Source organism: Apteryx rowi, unplaced genomic scaffold, assembly GCF_003343035.1.
Source record: "Apteryx rowi isolate R43461 unplaced genomic scaffold, aptRow1 scaffold_24, whole genome shotgun sequence".
NCBI classification, from domain to species: Eukaryota; Metazoa; Chordata; class Aves; order Apterygiformes; family Apterygidae; genus Apteryx; species Apteryx rowi.
Window position 1 is genome coordinate 1255549 of NW_020448752.1, and position 26392 is coordinate 1281940.

At 63.0% G+C, this 26392-nt stretch overlaps 1 protein-coding gene across 3 annotated transcripts; it reads left to right on the top strand.

Moving 5' to 3' along the window:
* Positions 1 to 204: 204 nt before the first annotated feature.
* NLGN3 (neuroligin 3) lies at positions 205 to 26078 on the top strand. Of its 3 annotated transcripts, XM_026066214.1 has the most exons (7): positions 205 to 682; positions 1798 to 1857; positions 11238 to 11297; positions 14630 to 14779; positions 17507 to 17692; positions 24065 to 24854; positions 25241 to 26078. In XM_026066214.1, exons 1-7 carry the CDS (start codon positions 205 to 207, stop codon positions 26076 to 26078), a joined length of 2562 nt encoding a protein of 853 aa, XP_025921999.1. The 3 variants fall into 3 exon arrangements, with proteins under 3 accessions (XP_025921999.1, XP_025922000.1, XP_025922001.1); XM_026066215.1 differs by lacking the exon at positions 1798 to 1857; XM_026066216.1 differs by lacking the exons at positions 1798 to 1857; positions 11238 to 11297.
* The last annotated feature ends 314 nt before the right edge of the window (positions 26079 to 26392 follow it).

Genomic DNA, 26392 nt, shown 5'->3' on the forward strand with positions numbered 1-26392 from the left:
CAGTTGCACTTCTCTCTGGATCAGTGCTCCTAGGTCACCCGGCTGAAGGTGCGACTGGGCTGTGCGTTGCTGATTCCTGGCTATCTTACCCCACGGATCTGGCTCTTCCCGGTGGACAGGTCGGAGGCTTGCTGTGATGGGGATGCCCTGAGCCCTCGCCCCAGGAGCTTCAGGCCTGGATGTTGGTGCTGCTCCTCCCAGACGATGTGGCTGATACCCTGGAGAAGCCCTCTCTTGCCCCCTGTTCTCCAAGTGCCTGAGCTGGTGGCCGGCTGGGACCTGCGTCTTGCCCTCTGGCTCCTGAGCTTTGCCTCGGCTGTTGTGCGCATGGAAGGCCAGGTCTACTCTCCGACTGTCAACACTCACTATGGGAAGTTACGGGGGGTGCGCGTGCCGCTGCCCAGCGAGATTCTGGGGCCTGTGGACCAGTACTTGGGGGTGCCTTACGCCGCACCTCCTGTTGGGGAGAAGAGGTTCATGCCCCCTGAGCCCCCACCGTCCTGGTCAGGCATCAGGAACGCTACCCACTTCTCGCCAGTCTGCCCCCAGAACATTCACAACGCCGTTCCCGAGATCATGCTGCCCATCTGGTTTACCTCCAATTTGGATATAGTGGCCACGTACATCCAGGACCCCAACGAGGACTGTCTGTACCTCAACATCTACATCCCCACGGAGGATGGTGAGTCCCCACCGGGGTGCCCGCAGGAACGTGCACTCTGGGAGGGCAGGGGAGGCCGCTCTGCTCCTCCCCAGCAGTGGYTGGTCTCACCTGGGTGTTGTGTTTGAAGCATGTGGTTGTGGACCCTGCAGCATGCTGTCTGTTTGTGGAAAGCTTTCTCTGGCCACTCAGCTCGCCCTCTGCCCTCAGCTGCCATCTCTGTCTCGCGTGCTCCCGCCCCTCCACACCTCTCGGCTCCCACCCCTCCACCTCCATGGCATTGTCACGGGTTCCTCTCTTGTGTTGCTAAATCTGAATCAGACTCTCTGACCGCAGATCCACAGAGCGACGAGCTGGTTTGTGCTCCCCAGGCGCCGAGTGCCAGGTTCTGTCTTGAGTTGGTTCGGGTTTGTCCTTCCTCCCCCTTTCCCACCCTCAGGTCCATGCGCTAGTTGTGGGCGCGGGCTGCGGCTGCGGCTGGGAGGAACACTCTCTGCCTCTCCCCTTGGGCCGGCGGCGCCGGCTGCTCTCGCGAGGAACGGGCCGGCTCCTTTTTCAGGCCCTGGCGCAGCCGGGAGGTTGGGGGCACCGGCCCGTGCATCACTTTGCAGCTCGCCCGTCTGCCGGGCGGGGATGAGCGTGGGGTGCTGGCGACCCGCGGGCACGGTCCCGTTGTGGTGAGGCTGGGCGGCGCCGGGTGCCTCCTGTCTAACCTTTTCCTTTCCAGGGGACTCCACCTGAACTGTAAGTAAAGGGGCAGAGGAGGCAGCGCCTGCCGCGGCCTGCAGCAGCCTCACCACACCGGGAGCCCTGGGGGTTAAGCGGGCTCTAAGAGCCGGCGATGGAAGCGAACCGGAGCAGGGCCTGCTGCGCGCAGAGCAGACTCGCGGGCAGGTGATTTTTCTGCGGCCTGCTAGCTCTGCTCCTCTGTCCTTGGGGCTCTTGGCCCCGGGACGTGCCACACCTTCCTTCCATCCCAGCACAGCTGGCCCAGAGTTTTCCTCCCACAGCAGTGCTCCCTCCCCACGTCCCGCGGTCCCGGGGGTGGCGGGAGGGCGGCAGCGTGGTTGTGATTGCATGCCCACTCCAGCCAGTGGAGCCTCCTGTTATTTTGTAGTCTTTTATTCATTTTACAGTAAAACGGATTTCCAAGGAATGCACCCGAAAGCCCAACAAGAAAATATGTAGGAAAGGAGGTATGTAGCAAGCCGACCGGCAGAGAGGCACAGAGAGGAAAGAGAGAGAGAGAGTGAGAGAGAGTGAGAGGGTGCCTGCCCGTTCTCTCCAGGCCCGCGGCGTGCTTCTCCAGCGCCTCTCTCGTGCCGCGACTAAGACCGCGGGCCCTCCGAGCAGCCTGCCCCGCTGCCTGCCCGCTTTCTGCTCAGAGGAACCCTTCGGATGCTCCGGCCGCGTCTGCTCCCTGCCCTGGGAGCTGGCGCCAGCGCTGCGAGGGTGCTGGTTCTCACCGAAGGTCTGGGTTCAGATCAGAGCAGGACGCTTGCGTCGCTCCAGGCCTTTCAGAACAGCTGCTTCCAGGCGTGAGAGCCTGCGCTCCTGCCTTCATCCTAACGTCACCAGCAGCCTGCCAGCTCCTAGTCGTGAGAGAAAGCCTTTGGTCGCGTGTCACACTTAAATGCACCCCTTCCCTTAGGGCTGGTGGGGCTGGGTCTCTCACCTCTTCCGTCCAGAGCAGGGTGGGCCTCCCTCCCACCCCCCTCAAGGGCATATCGACCCGCCCGGGGATGCACACGTGTGTGCACGTGGGGTCTGCGGCCTGTCCTGGGCCGACCTCTCCCAGCGCCCTTGGGATCTCTTCCCCAGTACCGCATCCCTGTCATTTAGCATCCAGAGTTCCTCTGTTACAACGCAAGTCTTGCCTGGCTCTGCCGACGCTGCCCTGTTCTGCCCCGGCCTGTGGTCTTCCCTTGGCTGCACGTGCCAGGACTGCTGCCCCTCTGCTTGCACGCATCTGCCTCTCCCAGCGGCGCGGGCGCGTTCAGGGCCTGCTCTCCCCCCCTCGAGTAACGTCCTTCCTGAGCTGCAGCCTCCTCGGAGGCAGCAGAGCATCTCCAGCTCAGACACAACTCCACTTTGTCTCGTCTCCGTCTCCAGGGCTGCGCGGGGCTCATCCTGCTGCGCTGCAGCTCTGCCTCCCGCTCGGCTCCCCCAGAATAACGCCGTGCTCCCGATCCAGCCTCGGTGGCACGGGCCTGGCCGTGGCGGGTGGGAATCGGACCTCTCACGTCCGCCTTGGCCCTTCATCTGTCCCCCCCACCCCGCGCAGCCCCCCGCCCGCCCCCCCCCGGCAGGCAGGGAGAGGCCAGGCCTGGCTGCTTTCCGCATCTCTAAGCAATCTCCGCTGCCACCCGAGGCCCGACGCGGTCGTGCAGACAAGCTCTTCTGAAAGGCTCAGCGCAGGAACGCCAGGGCTCCGCAGCCCTGCGCGGGGCCGCCGCTGGGCTGCCGCGGTCCGCGCCGCTGTCCCGGGTGTCCTGCGGCAGCGGGGGGGCCGTGTCTCCCCTACTTCGTTCTCTGCGCGCCCCTGTGGTTCGCGGGGCCTGTCGCAGCTGGGCTCGGAGGTTTGGGGAGTTCTTTCCTTCCAGCGATTCTTTTTTTTTTATTTTTTTTCTCCCCCCTGCGTTCTGTTGTTCAGTTTCTTTGCTTTGCTTTTCCTGTCGCTGTCCTGGCTATTCACACGCCATCTCTCCGAGTGCCAAGGCTGCCCCTGAAAGGGCTGCCGCATTAGGGAGTCTCCGCACGCCGCCTCCGGAGCAGGCTGTGCCAGCGAGATGGAGCCACTTCAAAGCGCTTCCTCTGCCGGCCCTCCCGCCCCGGCCCTCCCCCGGCTGCCCGGGCTCCGCAGCCCCCGCCGCGGCCGGGCGCGGAGGTGAGGGGCCGGGGTTGAGGGCCGGCAAGGGGGGATGACATAAGACACGAGGAAAGGCCTTAGGTGCGTTTGTCGCCTGGTTTTGCCCCCCTCCCCGTTCGCTCTGCCGGTGGCGACGGTTGCTTTGCAGTCCATCCGTTGTGGACTCTGGCCTCCTGGTCCCCTCGGGGGGGGGGGGTTCGTCCTCGTGCCCCAACGCGCCGGGGGGGGACCTGCCCTCTGTCCCATGCTGGGCGCCGCTGACTCGGGGAGTTCAGTGGCCGGATCCGAAGTGCGAGCAATTTGAGCACCCAGGTGCGACATGCAGAGGACGAGAGCGCCCGGCCGCTGGCTCTGCCCTTCGGCTCAGGCCGCTCTTCTGTGCCTGTTGACTTGCGTTAATGGAATAACTCGTAACGAGACGCTGAAGCTTCCCCGCCCCTCAACTTAGCTCTGAATTTCTGGGGTGAGTAGTTCTTAGGGTGAAGATAACATACCTGCAGTCTGTGTCTGTTCAGTGTTTATCTGTTGACTTGTTTTGGAATATTCTTGGTTATTATTTCTAAGACTGTTTCATACATGAACATATAGAAGCTCTCACAGATCAGACAGCTGTGCAGTATTTTTGGTAGTTTGAAATGCCTCAGCTCCCACCTCACTGTAGTTTTTATGATTAGTTCCCCATAAGCTCAGCTTGTTTCATAGCAGCCAAAGCACGGAGAATTTATCAGGCGGATTCCTAGTTTCCTGCATGGGTGCAGACAGCTCCCTTCTCCTGGAATAAGTCAGGGCGATCGTGCTTTGAGAATAATTAACCATGCACTGCGCAGAAGGATCTGACAGTGATTAGGCTCAACTGATGCTCAAGTTTTAGTGAAAATAAAGCTGCTCAGCAGGAAAGCATGTGCTTGTACACGCTCCGGTATCTGCGTGCAAAACTCGGCTCTGCCCTTTGCTTTGTGTTGCAAACGCTTCCAGCGTGCGCTTTGCTCTGATGGATCCTAGGACGCTTTCCCCCTTCCCTCGGCCACCGCTGCTGCTGCCTTGGTCTGAGGCGGGCCGTGCTCTGGCGCCTAAGGAGTTGGATGTTATTTCTTGGAGGGGAAGAGTGTGGATGCTCTGCACGTATCAGACCTCCCCAGTTTTTACTGGTGACGCGTTCTGGCGTAGTCTGCCTGGCATCCTGCAGCATGGTTGTGGCTGTGCAGAGCACATGGTGCTGCTGAGACAAGTGCAGCAGCCTTGCTTCTCGCTCTTCTGTGCAAGGATGGCCAGAGCGCCAAACAGCTGCTGTGCTCAGGAGGTGCTGCTTTGTCTGCTCTGCAGGAGAAGCGTTGCAGCTTCTGTGCAAATGAACCCCAGGAAAGTAACTTCTCTGAGTAGCAGTTGCGTCCCAGTGACTGCAAGACTTCTGTAGTTCTTCCTTGCTGGAAGTCTTCTTACCACCCGTCCTGCAGCCTCCATATCCCGGGATCTCTCACTGCTAGCCACGTGCTTGCAATAAACTCTGACCTGAGGTCTCCAGGCAGGGCACCTCATAGCCTTTGATTTACAGTGGCTCCTATTCTTTGTGTCTCTTCCTCGTGCTTCTTTAGTCCCTGCTTCTCTGCAGAGCTCCATCGGGGAGTGGGAACCCCTGCACTGTGCTTCTGCTCCGGGGAATGATTTGCAAAGGCGAGAGTAGGTGTCCGTGCTGGCAGGGTCAGCAGAGCATGAGGGGATCTGATGCTTTTGAGGAGTCCGCTCAGGGAGGGAGGCAGCTCCTGTGCATTACCCAGGGACAGAGATGGGGCAAGGCAGCGCCCAGATGCAGAGCAGCCCCACAGCTAAGGCTGATGGCTGGACTAGCCATGGGAGCTGCCTCTGGCTGCAGAGTTGTTCAGCGGCAGGATCCACAGCTGTTGTCAGTCCTGGTGCTGCTTCTGGTCATCTCTGGAGGCAGGAGCTGAAGCAGCTGAGCCAGTGTGGCCACCAGCACGGGTGCAGTTCTGGCTGTATCTGGCCATTAATACAGTGACGGTGTCATTGTGGGATCCTCCTCTCTGAGGCATTGCAGCTGGAGTCCTAGGGCTGCCTACGTGGGAGCCTTCAAGAAAAGTTTACAGCCCATCTGGGACTGTTGCGCCCATGCTACRTTGAGGAGAGGGTGCTGGGGCTGCTGGAGGTGGTCTTTTAAGAGCTCCTGATGGACCACTATGTCTGTTCCTTTCTTAGCTAGCAAAAAACAAGGGAGCTGCAGCATCTTCCCACCCTCCTGCTTGTCCCCCCCCCACGCCTACGGCTTGCTGTGGTTTCTCTGGCTGAGCAACAGCCCCTGAAATCACAGCAGGTCTGGAACTGCTCTGCTGGGGCCCCACAGGGGCAGCCCTGCCCTGGGCTGCAGCCCAGTTTCTCTGGAGCCCTGGCTTGACTGGGTTTGCAATGCCTTAGTCTGCCGTTTGCGATAGTCAGAGGAAAGTCCTCCTGCCGTGGCCTYGGCTGTGCCCCTGGGGTACCGGGGCTGGCTGTCCCAGTCCGAGTCAGCCGCGAGCCTGCAACAGGGGTCAGGCGAGACCTCTGGGCAGGGACATGCTCCGGCTCTGCCTCACGGAGGAGACTTGGATCTTGAAAAATCTCAGCTCAGAGTCTGCTCTTTTATCCACATGGTGCTAAGCCCAATAGGTTCCTAGGAATAGGATCCTCGCCCTTCTTTATCTCTGTTTACACTGGCGTCACCACTGTTGGAATGGTTTACTTATGATAGCGTAAATCCGGCGTGGATGTTCCTGTTTCAGGGAAAGTGATTTTCTTTTTTATTGAGCTTGAGCTTAAACCTACTTCTCAGATTTGAGATTAAAAACATATGCATCCTTCTCGTCAGCCTGAACTACGTCACTTCACAGTCAGCTTTAAATTAAACAGTTAATAGGCATTCATACCAGGTTAGTGGAATAAGTTCTTGACAGGTGAGGAGAATCAAAGCTGTAAGTGCTTTATTTTTTCTGCCTGTGAATCAACAAACTTAGACCTGACTAGTTGTGCTCCCCATACTGGCCAAGAAGGTTGGTGCTGTCGGGCTCTGTGTATCAGCCTTCACTGGTGTGGAGGAAGATCTCCTGGTATGGATGGCCTTGGAGACTGGAATAATGGGCACAGGGAGATAGCGGAGCAAAGTGCAAGGAATGTGTTAGAGGGTCTAATCTGTAACTTCTCTTAGGAGCTTGGGGCCAGCGGTGGGCAGTTGTGGAGGCGAACACCGGAGCTGTTTTAATTACAGCAGTGTTATCAGCTGCCAGTGCTGTGTGGCTGCAGAAGAGGCGGCTGCAGGGGGTTTCGTGGGAAGTATTTACATCAAAGCTCGAGAAGCACTCACACTGCTGCACAAAGCAGGGGTGAAACCTCATCTGAAACGYAGTGCAAGCCAACCAACGTATGAGAGCGAATTCAGGCTCAACAAAGGCAGAGAATGATGAGGGCAACCAAAGGAGGCGAGAAACCTGCTAATGAAACTACAAGAGCTTGGCTTGTTCAGCCGGGCAGCCCTGCCTGGCTGCTCTCTTTAACTGCCGGCAGGTAAGCACCCTTCAGTGCCGCTCTCTTGCTTGGAGACCTGTCAAAGGTGAGGGATGACAGTGGCCCGGGGTGAATGAACGTGAACTATCCACAGATAAGTGTGGGCTAGGAGTTAGGAGGTTTCTGGGGCAGCCTCTCACCAAGCACTGAGAGGCAAAAAGCCCTGACTGGCTTCCAAGTGGAGCTTCATCAGTGTGTGAAGCAGCCTCTGCTAGCAGGACCTGGACCCTGTAACCTAGGACTCTGCCGTGTCTTTCCCAGGAGTCGTGACTTTGAATGCCTCCGGAGGCAAATACGCAGGAACTGGAAAGAGCTGTTGTGAGCAGCCCGTGTGCTATGCTGGCTTTTGGCAACCCTAACCCTGAGAAGCCCCTTCCATGGTCAGACACCTCTTATGGGTTATTTCATGAGTCTTGCTCCAGTTCTTCCTGTTCACCTGCAAGTGRTTGCTTGAAGCCGTACCTGAAGACCCTGCCAAGTCCCATTGCCCTTGGTCATCTTCGCATCAGCTCCTGCTTGTGGYCCAGCCTGGGTCAGCAGCCCAGGTCCCACTGCACCCTTTGCTGTCTAGTGGCTCTTCTCCTCATCTTTCAGTATGAGCAATGTTTGACCAGTGCTGCTGCATCTGGAGGAGTCTCCTCCATTTCAGGGGGAAGTGTGGGGCAGGGTGCCCCCCCGGACCTTCCTTGGGGTGAGGGAAGCTGATGCTTTGCATTTGCCATGCAGAATTGCCAGCTCTGTTCTCCCGTCCCCATGACCCGGATTAGTGCACCCGTGCTTAGCTTCCTGCTGCTGCTTTCCACCATCTCTGAAATTCTCCTCCCTGCTGCAGTGTGTGGAGCTCAGGTTSTTCCAGACTTGTCCCTGCATCAGAACTGCAGGCTGCCATCTCTGGTCTCTGCAGCACTCTCCGAGCTCCCGGGGTGGCYGTCTCCAGCCTCTCTGGCCGCTTTCCTCCCTGCTCAGCGTCCCTTGGACCACTGACCTGTTGCTCAGATCACAGGGATGTGGTCCACCTCCATCTCCTTATAGCCCCTCAGTGCCAGTTCGTTAGCTGTTGCAAGTTTCCAGTCTGTGCATGGATGCGTTTGTCCCCTGAAAGGAGCCGGTCTCAAGGGCTGCAGCCTGGCTGGTCCCAGGGGTTTGGCAGCACAAGGGCTCTCTGATGTGGAAAGGCAACTCTGGCTGCCTGCAATCATCTTTTCAGCTCTGAGGCACGGTGTGGATGAAGGACTGCTGCCTGCAGTGTTCATTAGAGAAAAATCCCTCTGCCCGAGCAGTACCAAGGAAGTCAGAGCATAGCACCAGTTAGCAAATATTGCACGGGTACTTAGTCATTTAAGTGCTTTCAGGGCTTGCAGGTCTTCCTGATGAAGATGCAGGAGGTCAAGCTTACAGCCTCTGCTGTGGCGCCTGCCTGCAGAAAGGCTGGGCGGCTGCCTTTGAGAGCGGAGGCTCTCGCGCTGACGTGGAGACGCGGGTGGGCTGAGGAGCTGCGCTTGGAGTGGCTGAGCCCGGCAYGAGCCGGGGAAGGGAGGGAGCTGGAGGGATGCAGCAGGGAAGGAGGGGATGCTGCAGGGCTGAGGTGTCAGGCTGAGAGTGTGACATGATTTGGGTGGAGAATGGGAGAATGAGGTAGTGGGAACTGGGGTCAGGTATTTAGGGGGGGGCCTGGACCGTGAAGAGGAAGGTGAGGAGGCAAGGCTGGAGCCCAGAGCGGGGTAGGTCAGGCGGTGACCTCGGAGAGTCGCGGAATACCGGGATGGCTCTTGAGACATGCAGTTCTTCCCTGCCCCAGGACAGGAGCAGCTGTACCTAACCTGTTTCCTGACCGGTTTGTCTAGCCTCTTGTTAAACACCTCCCCAGGACATCTCTTCTGCCCTTTCTGCCAGAAAGGTTTTCATTTTGTCTAGCTTAAATCTGCCTTGCGTAGCTCTGTAGCTGTTTGTCTTCTGCGCCGCAGAGAAGGAGTTTCCCTTCCACTTCACCACTTCGCAGTGGCCTTTTATGCATCGCAAGACTGTTGTTGTGGATCCTGCCAGTCTTCTGCTTTCAGGATTTGAATGACCCTGTCTCCTTCAAATTTTTCTTGCCTGCCAGGTTTTCTAGACTTGCAGTTGTTGGTCCTCTGGCTTTTCTCCAAAGGCCACCTTGCTTAATGCGTTGTGCAAGCCTGTAGCTCACCTGAAGGGCTGAGACCATACTTGAGCTGGGAGGTGTTTGCGTGCCTCATCATGCTGCTGTGTTATATCCTGCTCTGGTGCTTCTCAGCAGGACGGGTTGCTGTCCCGAGCCAGCTGGCRACCTGCTGTGCCACCGGCGCGGTCTGCTCTGCAGTGCTGCTGCCAGCCAGGCCTCCCCGTCGTCTGTCAGCACAGCTGCTTAGTCCTGCCTGCGACGGCTTTTGCCCTTGGCCTGATGGAGCTGCCCCACGGTCATTTCGGACCGTTTGCCTGCTCCTGCTCCCATCTATGTGCCTGTGGGGCGGGTGCCGCCCCTGTTGCCTGCGGGATACCGCTCCACGTGTCCCTCCGGCATGGCAGTGAGAACAGCTCTCTGAGTTTGGCTTCCCAGCCAGTTTTGCAGGGCAGAGGCACCTCTCCGGAGAAGGCCTTGGCCATGTCTCCATGGATTTCCCCCCTCCGCAGAGGAGCCTCTCTGCCTGGCGCAGCAGCAGCATGCTCTACCGATGGGGAAGCCRTGCCATCACCCAGAGGCTCCTCTCACCCCGGCAGCTTTCTTGGTGCAGGCATTAGAAAGCAGAGGACTCGCTGGCTCTGTCGTGTCCCTTGGGGAATCCCGCTCCAGTGCCACGTAACTGTGGCGCTGCCAGGCCGGCTGCGCTCCTGGCGCGGTCGCTGGCCTTGGTGTGGCTGGAGGCCTGGGTCCCTCGTTGCAGACAGGGGATGCGACAGAGGAGAGCCCACCTCGGGTTTGGCCTGCACCTCGGTCCGAGGGGCTGAGGACAGCACAGCCGCTTCCCGGGCCTCGGGGCTGCCTCCCCTCGCCGCTGGCTGCACAGCACTTGCTTTGTGCGCCGAGGGTGCGCGGCCCTTTGCAGCCAGGAGCCTTAGCACAGGTCGGTGATGCATTTGCTCGCCCCTTCCCCGCAGGCGCCCTTGCTGCCAGCGTGCCCGGYCCCCGTGCCGTGGCGCTGGGCTGCACGCACGGACGGCGGGTGCGTGCAGCTCGCAGACGGCCACCCCTGGTGCACGCAGCCTGTGACGCAGCCCCCTCCGAGCACGCGGCTCGCATGTGCGCAGCGCAGGGCCGGGGCTGCTGTGGCATTGCTGCTTTGCTAAGCGCCACGGGAAAGCCCGAGAGGCGCTCAGGGTGTTACAGAAACGGGCTTTCTCGGGGTGCTCGCTCGGTCAGGGAAAGCAGGTCGTCGTCTTTCCAGTCCTAGGTGAGCTATATAATTGCTCTTTTAAGAAGAGGGTCTGTGCAGGAGGGAGGCGAGCAGGCTGCGGCCAAACAGGACAGGGAAGACCCCATCGCGAGAGGTCTCCGCAGCTTGCCCCGGCTTCCCGGTGGCACCTGCGGCGGGCTTGTCCTGCAGCGTTTGCCGTGTGCGCCGTGCCCGTGCCAGGCACGACGGGSGGCTGCAGAGCTCGCGGGGGCRACAGGCAGGGCGGCCCTTCGGTCAMGCTCTGCGGTCGGAGGRGGACGTTGTYCCCGGCGGCAGCAGGCAGCGAGGCAGCCTGTCCCACTGGCACCAGGAGAGCAGCAGGGAGGATGCCACCCCGGAGCGGGCTCGGCAGCCAGGGAAGCCGGGGCGCGTGAGGAAGCCGCGGAGGGCAGAGCGAGGCCGGGACCGTGCGGCGGGGGCCGGCACGGGCTTCGAGAGGCATATCCGCTCTCCCTGCCGCCGTGCCCTCCTCCTCCCGGCCGCCCCGCGGCTCGCGCTCCCCCGGGAGGAGCTGGGAAGGGGTCCGGGYGCAGCGGCATCCTGGCGCAGCTCCCGGGCAGCAGCTGGCCGTGGCGCTGGGAGAGGTGCAGTGTGAGTAGCCAGCAGTGCTGTGGGGCGCCGGCCCGGCCCCACCGTCTCTGCTATCATGCTATTTTTGAATTCTCTTTTGTTTGTTTTTTTTTGTTTTGTTTCGTTTCTTTTCTTTCCTTTTTCTTTTTTGTTCTGTCTCCTCGTGTTTGGTCCCTAGGAGCCAGCGCTAAGAAACAGGGCGAGGACTTAGCGGATAATGACGGGGATGAAGATGAAGGTATTTGTGTGCTCGAGGCTGCCACTGCATGACACGCCAAAAAAAAAAAGCAACTCCGTTTGCCCGCCATCCGCTGCCATTGCCAGGGAGCCCTGTGTGTGTGTGTGCCCTGCGCCGGGCAGCCGCGCGGGGCGGGGGGGGCAGGGGGGCCGGCTGTGCAGGGCCGCGCGGGCCCTTCCCGTCCTTCGGGGGAAGCTTTGGGGAGGGAGGGGCGGGGGGGGGGCCGGTTCGCTTTAGGCGAAGTTTGCTGGCTGCCCCGCTCCGCTTGAGCGAGGGCTCGGAGGAAGCATGGCAGCTTGGGAGCAGGAGAGCTCTAGGACACCTGGGCCCATTTCACCCCGAGCCCGGTCATATTCCACCTCCAGCCTCATCTCTCCGGACTTGTCGACGTGCCGTTTTTGGAGCTAGCGACCTTCCCTTCCGCCCTCGCCCGGCCCGCTGCTGCCGCCCGGCCCTCCCCGCCTTGCGCACGYGGCAGAGTAGGGGGCATCTCCTTGCCCGGGCCGGTGCGCGCTCTGCGCTGCCGCCCCTCGCCGCGGGCGCGAGGAGCTGGGGAAACGGGCGCCGTCCCGGGCGCGAGCGCCGGCGTGGAGCCGCCTGGGCGCTGCCGGGCTCCCGCGCGGAGTGCACACAGGTCGGCCGAGCCAGCCCCGCGGTGCAGACGCGGCAGCCCTGCGCGTCCGTGTGCTGGGCCTCGGCGGYGGGTAGCGGTGCCCTGGAGAGCCTGAGCCGGGCTGGATGCGCTGCTCCAGCTGCAGAAGTGGCATCGGTGCCGCTCGGCTGAGCAGCTCTGGGGCAGAGTTAGTGCAGGCGGCGGCGAGCGCTCCCGCTCCCTCCCGGGTCTTGGCCAGGCCAGGGGGCCATGGAGCGCTGGGGGACCCGRAGCGCGGCCCTGCCCCAGCCTGTGTCCCCGGGAGCGGGACCGGGGCTGTCCTGGGGCCGGACGCGGTAAGGAGTCAAGCGTGAGCGGAGGGAGGATGGGGATGCTGTGCTGGAGCAGAGGGCGCCTCGTGGGAGCCCTGCCCGAGGGAGGACCGGGAGGAGCACTGCTGCCCCATATGAGACGAGGCACGGCGAGTGCGATTCGGACGGGCGTGATTGATTGTAGGTCCCCGCCAGGCCTGAGAGAGCTGCAGAGCAGGCTGGTCCTCGGTGAAGGAGGGCTGTTCGTCCGCGGGGTCTGGACTCGGTCTGTCTTGTTGCAGGGACGGGAAGAGAAGGCGGGAGGAAAGGTCTGCCAGGCTGCAGCCGTGACATGTTGGGGACCGTAAAACCTCACGGTCTATGGGAGTCCTGGTGCAGCTCAAGCACGTCCTGGCAGATGGCACGTCGGTTCTGGGAAGCGGATGAAAGCTTTCTCATCGGCAGTGTCAAAACCTGTTGTTTTCTCCCAGTAACCTGTGCCCCAGGATCTCTTGTACCAGGGCATAAACTGGAATTCATCCAAAGTGGTTTGAGCATGGTAAATCCCTGCACTGTAAGATGTGCAGCAAATATTAGGAACTGTTTATTCCCTGGTATGGCTCTGGGCACGTTGCTGCCATTCCGGTTTGGGGAAGTCCCTCTGCGTTTTGATGCCAGCGTGTGGCAGGGAGGAGAGGACCCAGGTACGTGCGCTGGTGCTCACGTTCGCATGGGTTTCAAGCAGGTGGCCCCAGGAAGAGTTTTCCTGCCGGAGGTCTGCTGCACGAGCCAGGGCCGTGTCTTTACTGTAGGACCTGGGAGCACTTTTTGCTCTCCAGCTCTGCGCGCTTGCCTGGCCGCATCCTGACCATAGGYCAATAAAAGTCCTGGCTTACATCTCTTCATTCCCTCATGGAGGGAAACCCCGGTGCCCGGTCTGCGAAGGAGCCGCGGATGCTCTACGAGTGCATCGRCGCCTCCCTTGCCTGCACGGCCGATCCCGCGGGGGGACGGGCGGAGGGACGGCACGACCGTCAGCCCCGCGCACGGCCCGGGCAGGGCGAGGGGGCATCGGCCGCGGCGTCACCTCGCTGAGCTGRGCCAGGACAGGCAGGAGGCCGAGGGGGTTTTTTTTGGTAGCAAAGGGTCTGGCAAGCAGCCGCTGCGAGGGGAGGCGGAGGAGGGCCGCGAGGCGCTGCCGCGGCGGGGGCCTGGGGCCGGGGCGGCCGGCGGCAGCGCGGTGCGCAGGGAGGTCGCTGAGCACGGAGGGCCTCGGAGGCAGCGGCCGGTCTCGGAGAGCCGGAGGCCTGGCTGGGGGCAGCTCGGCGCCGCGGCCGAGGAGGGCTCCCGCGGGAGCTGGGCGCCGGCGAGCGGGGTGGGAGAGCGAAGCCCCCCCCCCCCCCGGGAGGGCTGGGCACCGCGGGCACGTGGCAGGACCCGGCGCGGTCTCCGCCACGGGTGCAGCCACCTCCTCCGCGTGGGTGGCCGTCCTCCTCCCCGGGGCCCGGCGAGGCAGCCGGCCGCTCTCCCCGCGCTGGGCTCCTTCGGGTGAGCCCAGCGTGGCAGGAGGGGCAGGACGTCCCCTGGGCACCGGCCGGCCAAGAGAGGGACCTCGGCGCTTCTCCCTCCCGTCAGGCTCCAGCTCGTTCCTCCCCTGGCCGCGGCGCTCCTGCCCCCCCGGCCTGCGGGGTCCCGTTCCCCCATCCTCACTCCATTCCTCATGACCCGTTCCCGTGCGGAGCCCGCGTCACCTCCCGCCACGCACACGTGCACGCACTGTCTGCCTCTCATCGCCATGTCTGTGTCTGGGCACGGGGGTGCCATGGGCTTGCAGCCAGGCAGCCGGCAGCTTTCTGCCTTCCCAAGGAAGCGCAAGGGCCGGGGATGGGGGGGGAAGATCCGAGGGCCGAGCATCCGTCAGCATCCCCCCCCCCACCTTTCCAGGTCCTGCACACCCCTCCCAGCCCTGCCCCTCCACAATGCCAGTTTCCAGGACTCCCGGAGCGGAGGACTCGGGTCCAGCCGGAGACGGGACGCGGGGTTGCGTCCCGAGGCCGGATGCTGAGGGCCAGCCCCGGCCTGCCAGAGCTCGGCAGCCCCATCCCGCAGCGGAGGTGCCGCTTCCAGGGATGCAACCGCCGCTCCCGCACGTGCCGAGACCCAGGGCAGCTCCCTCCGACGGGGAAGCAGCGCTGGGACGGAGCCAGCGGCTGCTGCCACCCGGAGCGGGGCTGGCCGGGTTGGCTCGGTGGCCTCGGCGGGAGCCTCGGGGGGCACCGGGAGGGCTCCGGGTTTGGCCGCCGAAGCAGGGCGCTGGCCGCCCCCTCCCCGCTCCTGGCAGCTGGCATTGCCCTTGTCTTTGGTCTGCCTCTCGGGCAGGGTGCCGCGGCCGCCGGCGGGGGCCTGCGTCTAACCTCGTCTCCTTTCAGACATCCGGGACAGCGGGGCCAAGCCCGTCATGGTGTACATCCACGGCGGCTCCTACATGGAGGGCACGGGGAACATGATCGACGGCAGCGTGCTGGCCAGCTACGGCAACGTCATCGTCATCACCCTCAACTACCGCGTCGGAGTGCTCGGTACGCGCCGGGCGGTGGCGGGGAGGGCTGCTGGCGCGGTGCGGCTGCGGGAAGAGCGCCCGGTGCTGGCTCTGCTCAGGATGGGCCCGGGGGACGCGGGCGGGCGGCCGCGCTCCGGGCGCTGCCCCGTCCCCGCGCCCCGGCGGCAGAGCAAGGGGTGCCACGTGGCAGCGCCCGCGGCAGGCCCTCGCCATGCCGTCCGGCTCCTGGCACGGGTCACGCTGGCTCGTTTACACAACCCGGCTCAGCTGCAAGCAAATATTGGTCTGCGGTTAAATAAATAATAAATGTATTTACCCAGCATCTCCTCCCGCGAGGGCTCGGAGCAGCGAGCCTCGCCGCCCCTGGGGGCCTATCCGCTGTCCCTTCCCGGGCACGTAGCGCCTCCCAGGCCGGTCGATGGGCTCTCCCCGGGGGCACCGGCGCTTCCCTGCAGCGGTGTCTGTGGCAGGACGCCGCAGCGCTGCTGCCGGCAGCCTTGGCCAGGCGCCGGGGCAGCCTGTGCCACTATCCAAGGCCACTTGTGCAAGGTGACGGCTCTCTGGCCGTGTGACCGGGGCAGCTGTGCATTGCTTCGGCCAAGGGGACAGCGCTCAGACCCGGACGTGCCCGACCCCGGGACCTGGGTGCAATTCCCGGAGCCGCTGTGCCCCATCCGGCTGAGGCTCAGGTCCCCGTGTCCGCCGGCCCGGCGTGCCCGCGGCTGCGCGTTCCTGAAGGCGTGCGCCTGCTCGCTGACAGCTCGGTGCGTGTCTCGCCGGCTGCCTGGCTGCCATCGTGTGGCAGCGTGCCCGCGGCGGGCGTGGGAAGCGCTGCGCGCAGGACCCTCGCCTGTGCCCGCGGCGAACGCCCGGGGCCCCGCGCCCGCCCTCCGCCCCGCCGGGGTGCGCGGAGAGGGGCCCCGTCGGGCTGCCCCAGCGCCCCCCTGCCCGGGAGCCCCCAGGTCCTCGGCCTGCGCGTGGAGCAGAGGAGCAGCGGTGCGCCCACCTGCCTGCTGCGGGCACCGCGCAGGTGTCCTCGGCCTCGCAGGAGCGATGCGCGGGGCTGTGCCACATCTGAGCCCCCGCTGGGTGCCTCTTTGCTTCCCTCCTCCGCCCTGGACGGTATCGGCCACGGTGGAGCCGGGCTGGGAGCGAGGGGCACCGAGAGGAACCCCGGCACGAATGCACACTGCTGGGGCAAGGACTGAGCCGTGGATTGCCGGGAGAAGCTGTCCCTCGAGTGCTAGCAGCTGTGGCCGTGAGCTGGCCTAGCGGTGGTCCCCACCACTCCATAGATGCTGTCAAAGGCGGCCAGACAGCACATGGGCATCTAACCAGCCCTTGCCTGGCCTCAGGACAGGCTCTGGGAGCAGCCTTTGCCCTTTAAGGGATATGCATGTGTCTGGATGCATCTTTTAGGGAAGGGACCGGGAGGGGGATAAGGGCAGTTTTGCTCGTACCTGGGGAACCACGTGAGATGCCCAACCGGCTCCCGCCGCAGTGCAGGAGATGTGCTCAGCCCTCCGCATCACGCATCTCCCTGCCTGCTGCAGCCGAACATCCCCGGTGGGCTGTGACCACGCAGGGTTTGCCTGGAGCCTTGGGTGCACTTTGCTGCTGCCTCCCTTAGCAGCCGGGGGAAAGGGGTGCGTTTAGGTTTGCCTTGGGAAGAAGTCCTCCCAAACCAAGACACTGGCAGTGTAGGCTCTTTCTAGAGATCCAGACTGGCACAGAGCTCTCCGTAGGCAGCTGGGCTTCCCATCCTGTATTTGGGGCAGCACATCCCTCTGGAAGCCTGCATACCCTGTGCCATGCTGGGAAAGATGGCCTGAGGTCCACAGCTTTGTCGAGATTGACATGGGCTGCTGGTACGAAATAGGCTTTGCAGTAAAAACAAGCAAAAGTTTCTTTAAGAAGCCTTAAGGTTAAGCCTTTAAGACTGATAGGTGCAAGTTTAGGGACATATGTTACAATACAAAATAAGACTTAAATGGTGCTATCATCCTCTCCACTTAGGTGCTGCATTGCACCCTCCTGCAGCACCTCTGGTGCCGGAGCAGCAGTGTCACACCACTCCCCCCTCCGCCTGCCCGTGTTACCGCTCTGGATTTTTCCTCCGTAACACGATTTTGGCTTCCTGCTTTGAGTCAATGCAAATGAAACATCGATAGCTTATCTTGGGTGTTACCTTTGGTGCTCAAAGCATTTCTCAGTAAAATCKTTCACACTCCAAGCTTTTGCTCTTAAGCTGCAGTCGGTTCCTCTCTGCCCAGCCCACCTCCTTGCATTTATAGAGCCTCCTCCAGGCCACGCTGTTCCACGAAAAGCACTGCCTGGGCACACGCTGCCTGCCTGCCTGCAATCACGGCGCTTGCTCAGCTCACCTTGGAGCGTGCGTGAGATGTCTTGACCTGTTGTTAGCACAAGCGGTGGCCCTGGTAGGACAGTGCTTTGTGCAAACAGCCCATCACACCGTCACTGCTTGCTGTCAGTTGGGGAGGCTCCTGGGGGCTTGCAGCAGGAGTCCCAGYCTTTCGCCCCAAGGTGTGCAGTGGGGAGGGCCCCTGGAGCTAGGAATTAGGTGCCCCTGCTAAGCCACAGAGCTCACAGGACTCTTGTAGTGGGGGGGGGTCTCGTGGTGTGGTAGGACGCTGTCCCATAGCAGCTCACCCAGGCTTAGGGAGGAGGGCGGGAGATGAAGCAACCTGCTGCCTCCATCCCTAACTGGCGTCCGCTCGGCCTGCAGGGTTCCTGAGCACGGGCGACCAGGCCGCCAAGGGCAACTACGGGCTGCTGGACCAGATACAGGCGCTGCGCTGGGTCAGCGAGAACATCGCCTTCTTTGGGGGAGACCCCTTGCGGATCACCGTCTTCGGCTCCGGCATCGGCGCCTCCTGCGTCAGCCTGCTCACCCTCTCGCACCACTCGGAAGGTAGGTGCTGCCCTGCCGAGGCGAGCGGGCGCCCTGCGATGCCAGCCTGGGAGAGGCGGCTCGGCTCGTCAGGGTGCCGCCGGCAGGGATTCAGGCGGCCGGGAATAGAGGCAAAGATGGACGTGGGGGTGGGGAGGGAATGAGGACCCCGTCTTGGGAGGGAGGGCTGGGAGAGCTGGAATTGTTTAGGCCGGCAAAGTGCGGGGAGGGAGACGTGACTGATAATCTGTAAATATAGCAGAGTGTTTACTCTAGATAGAGAAAGGAATTATTTATGCTAAAAGATTGTGTTGGCACAGGAGTAAATGCATATAAAGTGTCTGTGTCTAAATTTACAGTAACATTTGGGAAAAAAAAAAAAAAAAAAAGATTGTTAACCATCACAGTTCTGGATAAACTTCCTAAAGGAAGTAGCAGGGGCAAAGCCTGAACTGTGCGCTGAGCGCGGTCCACAGGGGACCGGGCTGCCAAGGAATGCTACAGACTTAGTCCCCGGTGGGGTGTGATGAGTTTGCCTGCAATCACCTCTTTTAACGCTGTGTCCCTGCGCGTAGTGCGGGGAGCGGAAGGGCAAAGGGCTCGTGGGAGCAACGGGGCACAAAGGTGAATCTCTGCCTCAGAGACATGGGCGAGCGCAAATAAAATGACGCTCGAATGCCTTGGGAAGTGCTCCAGCCCTGCTAGACGGCTGCGGAACTATGCGGGAATAAAGGAAACCTTCAGAAAGGGAGCGCGGCCGATCACATGGCGGAGGGTGTATCGGAGGAGGCTGACGCAGGCCGGGCTGCCTGCCGAAGCTGGTCGGCCGTTCCTCCAATCCTGAGAGCTGGTCAGCTAGACTGATTGCCCTGGCATTTAAAGCAGCAGTGATCTCAGCCCAGGCTGCTACAGAGGTACCTGCATCAGCACCCGCAGCACGGGCGGATTTGCAGTATTTGATTCGGAGAACATAGCTTCCGCACACCACGTCCGCCACGGGGCTGGCGTTAGCTGCTCTAACACACAGTAGAGCTTCTGAGCGCGTGTTAACAGTGGAGAGCAAACCACACCACTCTGCTAATCCCAAACCAGGCATAATGATCCCGGAAAACTCATAGCGCCGTAAATTCAAAAGCAAGCCCAAAACACCTGCCTTAACTTTGCCTTCTCCCAGATTTGTCCAGCTGCCGTCGCAAATGACTTGCCATGTACCACTCCCCTGCAGTCAGTCCCCTAAAACGCAGAGACGCCGCGTGGCTAGGGTCGCGCGCGGCCCGTTCTGAGCAGCCCGGCGGGATCTGCCCGCTGCCACGCTGCTTCTGCTGCGGGCGAGGAAATGCTGCACTTCATGCGCTGCTCCGTGCGGCAGCACCGGCTGYGCTGGTCTCCATTTCCAGGTGACGGCCTTTCCCCGGGGACAGAGTGTGCCTAACGCGCTGTGTGTGCCTGTGCACTCATCCCTGCAAGTCACTGGGGTGCACGGCTGGCACAGCTGGCTGCCAGCTTCTCCTTGGCCAGGCTGGGAGGCTGGAAAGGCCAAAACAGGCTGGCTTGGCCCGCTGGGCAGAGAGGCAGCTCTGGTGCAAGGCTGGAAGGGCAGGGGGTGTGCAGGGCAGGGCACGCGGGGCTGCCTGCAGCGCACGGGTCTTCGCAGGGCTCGTGGTTGTGGTGCTCGCGCCGCAGTGCCATCTCTGTTAGGACCCATTAATCGGACTAAGCAGAGGAACTCCAGTGCCTCCTCTCTACTGGGATGCTACAAGCAGGCTCTGGGGAGGATGTCTCTGAAGTGAGGAGCAGCTTCCCAAAGGTGCTCCCCTGGAGCAGTCCCAGGTCTCCTGGGTCTGAGGGGCACGGGACCTGCCCATAAGCCTGCTTCCTCTGCCATCACCATCATCGGTGCCCTGCCACAAGCGGATGTGTGAGTAAAGCAGGGTGAAGTCGATGTTGATAAAGCCCAGCTGTAGAGGTGCAAGGTGTGGAAACAGGGAAGGTAAAGCTGACGTTATCAGGGCACTTGTGTTCAGTCCATGTTCCTGCTGCCCTGTGCTGTGTGCCTGCAGCCAGCATCTCTGCCCTTCCGAGCCCTTCATGTTCCTGCTTCCTCCTTCGCGTCTTCCTAGCTGGCTGCTCCTGGGGATGTTGCCCCATCCTCTTCGGGTGACTTGTACAAGCATTAGCAGGCGTTAGACTATCATAAGCTCAAGAACGTAGAAAGCTTGAGTCGCACGAATGCGTTACTGCAGTCCTGCAGCAGAGCCTCCGCCTGCATTGCAAGGCTGGCAGCAGGGCCGGGAGCGCAGCAAGAGGGCTGCCCTGCCGCCCTCGTCAGCTCTGGGGTTCCCGAGGTAGCATCGCTCCGCTCCCCGGAGCCAGGCCGCTGCCGCTGCCCCACGCTGGGGCACAACGRCCCTCTCCGACGCTGCTCGTCTCATCTGCGCAGGGAGAATGCGGCACAGGCAGCAGCCCGGCCCCTCCTGCTCCCCAGCCCGTAGGAGAAGACACTTTTAACGGCTAAAGCCAGAAGATGTTTTGCTTATCGTTAGCTGGTGAATTGAGTGTTGCGTAAGGACAAGGCAAGGGTAGATCCTGACCAGCTGCAGACCTCGTTTCCGAGCAGCGGAAGGGGAGCTCCACCTGCGTGCGGGGAAGGGGCTGCTCGGTGCCACCGCAGAGCCCTGGCGCGGCCGTGCCGGCTGAGCGCGCGCGCGTGGGGCAGCGCCGGTACCCGGTGCTCCGCGTGCCCTCCCGCTTTTGCGCAGGAGACACGAAGGGTTTTCTGTGCCCATGCTGAGCTTGGGAGGCTGCGGGGGGGAAGGCGCGTGTAACGCGTTCCCGGTGCCTCGGAGGGTGCTTCTCTCCATCGCAGGAGCGGCTTGGAGGCAGGCAGGTGTCTCAGGAAGGTGGTCTCGCTTTGGGGTCGCCTTTCCGGGATCGGGTGGTTCTCCCAGAGCTGCAGACTGTTTTTCCTAGCCAGGTGGTGACGCCTCTTTGGAAGCACGACTGGACGCTCTGCCTGCCCAGATGGTCCCAGCCGGCTCACCTCCACCCCCCCCCGTGCCTCCCGGAGCCTGCACATGCCCAACGGGCCCCGCTGGCCGCAGCAGCGCAGCCGCACGCGGCAGAGGAGAGCTGCTGTTTGCCTGGGGCATGATGGCAGCGGCTCTTACCGTTAATTTGCTGCGGGGCCTTGTGCCAGGCTGCCCGGTGCTGCTGGAAGGGGGCCCTGGCGCTGTGCCGCGGCAGCGGGACGCGGGTGCTGCCTCCGACCCGCCGGCGCCTGCGCTCCGCAGCCCGGCTGCGGCTGTAGCGGGAGAGCCAGCTCCCGCTGCTGTGGCCCCTTTTTGGCGACGCCAAGCTTTCCGCCACCAACCCCTGCCCCTGCGTGCCGTGTTCTCCACCGCCCCATCTAGGCATCCGGAGGCTGCTCTCGGGGGCCCCCATCCCGTATCGCAAAGGTCCTGAGCGCCCCAGGTCCCTCGCCGGTGGCTGCCGGCTGTAAGTACAGTGAGATGGGTGAAGCCCTCTGTTGCTACAGCGTTGGCACCAGAACAACCGGACGTAAAACAACCTCAGCCAGACCCTGCTCCGGAGCACCCATCTCCCTGGGGACCGGGGAGGCAGCTGGCCCTGGAGCGCGCCGGGGAAGCGATGCCGAGGCGCAGCCTGTAGACCCAGGCGGGTGTGTTTCTCTCGGATCAAAATAAAACTCGTAGCGATCAAGAGCTATTAATGAAACTGCTAATTTGTGCCTGCTCTGCCAGGCGCTGCGCGAGGCAGACACTGGAGGCTGGTGCGGCGCACGCGGCGTCTGGCTGCCGGGGAGCCCCGCGGCTCCCCTGCCAGCCTCATCGTTTGCGCTCGGGGTGGTTCCTCACCAAGGACCCGGCGCCGCTGCTCTTCCCGGCACGCGGCGGCAGGGCAGCAGCGTTTGCTGCTGGATGAATCTCTCCGGCTCTTTGCCTTATCTCCCGCTCCACGGGGGCTGCTGCCCTTCACCGCGTGCCGGCGGTCGCTGGCTGCTTCACCTCCTCGCCTCGGGCAGCTCCGGGGCCAGGCGGTCTGCCCCTTTCTCCTTACCTTTGGAGAGCAGATCTGGGCTCAGGACGTGCTGAACTCCTTCAGCCCAGCATGGAAACCATCCTCGGGCGTAGGGCAGAGCGGGGAGCAAAGGCAGCCGGGGTGGCAAATGGCCCCGCCGTGCCAGCAGGCGCAGGGTCCCCATTCCCGGAGCAGGGCCTAGGCTAGGTGCCGTGGGAGGAAGGAGCGCAGGGAGATGCTGCAAGCTGCCACGGGGAAATTCGGATCAGCTGCTAGGGAAATGTTGCACCCTGAGGGTGATCGAACATTGGAGCGGGGGTTTGCGGGGGCGTCTCCATCCTTGGAGATGCTCCGTCTTGGCCGAATGGGGCCGCCGGTGCCCTGCTTTGAGCGGGGCTTGTACCAGCCGCCCCAGAGGCGCTTTCCAGCCTCAGCTACGCGCGAGGCGAAGGGGAAAGCGGGAGCCGGCTGCAGCCTGCAGCACGGTCACCCTCCGGCGTAACCATGGCACCGCGGCAGCCGGCTCGCTGTGGGACGTGAGATGCGCCCGGCCGCGTTCCTGCGTCAGGATGCGGCTGTGCAGGGTCACCGGGAAGCGGCTCGAGAGGGGCTCGAGCAGGGATGCTCCCGGCACTCGGGTGATGCCGGCTGCCCATGCTTCCCCCCCCCCCCGTGCAGCGGTGGGCAGGGGCAGAGCCCAGCCCGGTGGCTTGTCTGGAGACGCCCGCTGCTGTCGGGGAGCAATAGCTGCTGCTATCACAAGGGTCTGTAAAGGGACTCGCTGTCTTGGGACTGAACCATCTGGGAGCAGCAGCCCAGCCAGGCTCGGGGAAACCCTCCATCCYGGCTGTTTGGCACGTGGAAGCTGGCGCTGAGCAAGCAAGCCCACGGCCAGCCCCAAGCCGGACACTGCTTTCTAGGGCACCAGGAGGTGACAAACAGAGCTTGTGACTTCTTTGTCCCAGTGCATGGGACTGTACGTCAGGTACTTGGCAGAGCGAGGACTGCGTGCAGACGCGGCTATGGACATCGTGGCTTTTGGCCAGGAGCCTCCGAGCGCTTTTGCTGCAGGAACATGCATGCTCCCCTGCAGCGCTGCGCAGCCTTGAGCGCCTGGGGAGCCCGCRCGGCTCACGGAGGTGGGCTGCGGTTCACGGAGCCGCTGCCCATCCCCGTCTGTGTCTAGCCCCGCAGGCAACGATGCCACGCTGCCYGCACATCGGGCAGAGCCCCGCAGCCCGGCCAAAGGGTCCCCGCGTYGCGCCTGCGACAGGCTCTCGCAGGGAGCGAGTCCTCGGGTGCAGCCGGAGCAGCAGGCGCCGGGGTGCAGGACAGGGCAGGCCAGAGAGCAGAGACCCCGGGGTGCACTCGGAGCGCGGCCCGCCTTTCACCGCCCCGGAGGCTCCGTTTCCTCGCAGCCCTTTGTATTCCCAGCACAAGCGCCATTGACGGGGGCTGGAGCCCAGCCACGCATTCCTCCGCCTGGGCCAGGGCCTTTGTGGCCCCGCTTTCCAGGGCGAAAGTCCACTCCCTCTGTGTTCCCGGTGGCAGAAAGGCCCTCTTTGTGCATCTGGCAGCGCGCTCCTGCAGGGCCCGGATTGGCACCGAGCAGCCCCAGCTGGGCAGGAAGCGGCGGGGAGGGGGGCGAGGGGGACCCTGACAAAGCGGCGGGGTGGGACATGCAGGGTTAAGTGGCCCCCGGAGGAGGCTTTAACCCTCCCGCTGCTGCCAGGCTGGAGCCCGGCTGCTCTGCTCTCCGGGGAGCCGCGGGGACCGTCCCCAGCCCGGGCTGCCRCTGGGGGCCTGCGACGTTGGCAGCGCATCCTTGCGATGGCGAGGGCAGACYGTGCCAGCTGAGCAAGCCCGGGCTGCAAGGCAGCGGCATCCCTCGCTCGCGCCAGCTCCTGGCGTCCCTGCAGCGGGATGGAGGAGGCCACGCCATCCCCGTCGGACGCCTGCGGTGGGGTGTGCGGGGGAGCACAGCAGCACGCGGGGGGGCCAGGACCTTCCTCACGCTGCTGCTTGCAGCACTGGTGGGAGCACGCACTGCATGCCCTGCCACCGCCCTGCCACCAGCACCCTGGGCCAGAGCTGGCTGCAGCCCCAACGGGAGCATCTGCAGAGGCCCACCCTTGCAGACAGAGCTTTTCCGCGTGTCCTGAGCCTTGGGGACCAGGMAGCGTTAGAGCATGGCAAGGCACAGCAGGGCCTGGGCTCCTGCTTGCTGGGTCCTGGCAGGAGTCTGCAGGCACCAGCACTTCCTCCACGGTATCCCGGATTGCAGTGATGGGGCATTGGGGTGGCTCCGGGCTCACCCGGCTGTGAGCTTCCTCCGCTCTTTGCCTGTCTCTGCAGGTCTCTTCCAGAGAGCCATCATCCAGAGCGGCTCTGCACTGTCCAGCTGGGCAGTGAACTACCAGCCTGTGAAGTACACGAGCATGCTGGCCGACAAGGTGGGCTGCAACGTGCTGGACACGGTGGACATGGTGGACTGCCTGCGGCAGAAGAGTGCCAAGGAGCTGGTGGAGCAAGACATCCAGCCAGCTCGCTACCACGTGGCCTTTGGGCCAGTTATCGATGGCGATGTGATCCCAGACGACCCAGAGATCCTCATGGAGCAGGGCGAGTTCCTCAATTACGATATTATGCTGGGCGTCAATCAGGGCGAGGGCCTGAAGTTCGTGGAGGGCGTGGTGGATCCCGAGGACGGTGTCTCAGGCAGCGACTTTGACTACTCAGTGTCCAACTTTGTAGACAACCTGTATGGCTACCCTGAGGGCAAGGACACCTTGCGGGAGACCATCAAGTTTATGTACACGGACTGGGCCGACAGGGACAACCCTGAGACACGCCGCAAGACCCTGGTGGCCCTTTTCACCGACCACCAGTGGGTAGAGCCATCAGTGGTGACGGCTGACCTGCATGCCCGCTACGGCTCCCCCACCTACTTCTACGCCTTCTACCACCACTGCCAGAGCCTGATGAAGCCTGCGTGGTCCGACGCRGCCCACGGGGACGAGGTGCCTTATGTGTTCGGGATCCCCATGATCGGCCCCACAGACCTCTTTCCCTGCAACTTCTCCAAGAACGATGTCATGCTCAGTGCCGTGGTGATGACCTACTGGACCAACTTTGCCAAGACGGGGTGAGCAGGGCTGTGGCCGGGGTGGGGGATTGGTGCTGTGCCCGGCGAGCCGCACTCATTGCAGTTCCCCCTCAGGAACGTGCTGCGCCAAGGGGGTAGGAGCAGTGTCATGCCCGGTGTGGGACACCAAACCCCCCTGCTCAGAGGTCCATGAGCTTCACCCRCGCTGGGGTCAGGGCTTCAGCCACGTAGTGGGCAGCTGCTGAGCTGAGAGCGTGGCCAGCCCAGGACGGGGTTCCCCGGGCTCCCATCTCTCACCTCGCTGCTGCTGGCGAGCAGACGTTGTGCCAGGCTGTTGGGTGGCCCCGTGTCTCACACAGACTGGGGCAGTGCTTGTCTCTTGGCTTTCCCCGCTGCTCTAGCTCTGTTCTGCCTGTGTTTCGCAGGGACCCCAACAAGCCCGTCCCCCAGGACACCAAGTTCATCCACACCAAGGCCAACCGCTTTGAGGAAGTGGCCTGGTCCAAGTACAACCCCCGTGACCAGCTGTACCTGCACATTGGGCTGAAGCCGCGGGTGCGCGACCACTACCGGGCCACCAAGGTGGCTTTCTGGAAGCACCTGGTGCCCCACCTGTACAACCTGCACGACATGTTCCACTACACCTCCACCACCACCAAAGTGCCGCCGCCCGACACCACGCAGAACTCCCACATCACCCGCCGGCCCAACGGCAAGATCTGGACCACCAAGCGCCCCGCCATCTCGCCCGCCTACAACAGCGAGAACGGCAAGGAGAAGTGGAGCCCCGAGCAGGAGGCGGGCACGCTGCTGGAGAACCCGCGCGACTACTCCACCGAGCTCAGCGTCACCATCGCCGTGGGCGCCTCCCTGCTCTTCCTCAACGTGCTGGCCTTCGCCGCGCTCTACTACCGCAAGGACAAGCGCCGGCAGGACACGCACCGGCAGCCCAGCCCTCAGCGCAGCGCCACCAACGACATCGCCCACGCGCCCGACGAGGAGATGCCCTCCCTGCAGGTGAGCCAGGCGCACCACGAGTGCGAGGCGGTGCCGCCGCACGACGCCCTGCGCCTCGCCGCCCTGCCCGACTACACGCTGACCCTGCGCCGCTCCCCGGATGACATCCCGCTCATGACGCCCAACACCATCACCATGATCCCCAACTCCCTCGTGGGGCTGCAGACCCTGCACCCCTACAACACCTTCGCCGCCGGCTTCAACAGCACGGGGCTCCCGCACTCACACTCCACCACCAGGGTATAGCTGCCCGGCGGCCCACGCACGCACACACACACACACGCACACACACAACACACGCACACAACACACACACACACACGCACGCAGCAAACACTGGCAGAGGGACCGGCGGGGCTGCGGGAGCCCCCGGACGCACGGAGCGCTGCGGCACCCAGCCCGGACCCGCGGGACCTCGGCGCCGCCGGGGAGGGTGCCCGCGTCGCTCCCCAACCCCGCCCTGGCTCTTTCTTTCATTCGTTTCTAACTTTTGAGAAGTGCTTTGACTCTCCGGATGCTGCCGGGAGCTTCCCGCCGGGCGGCAGGAGGGGCACGGCTCA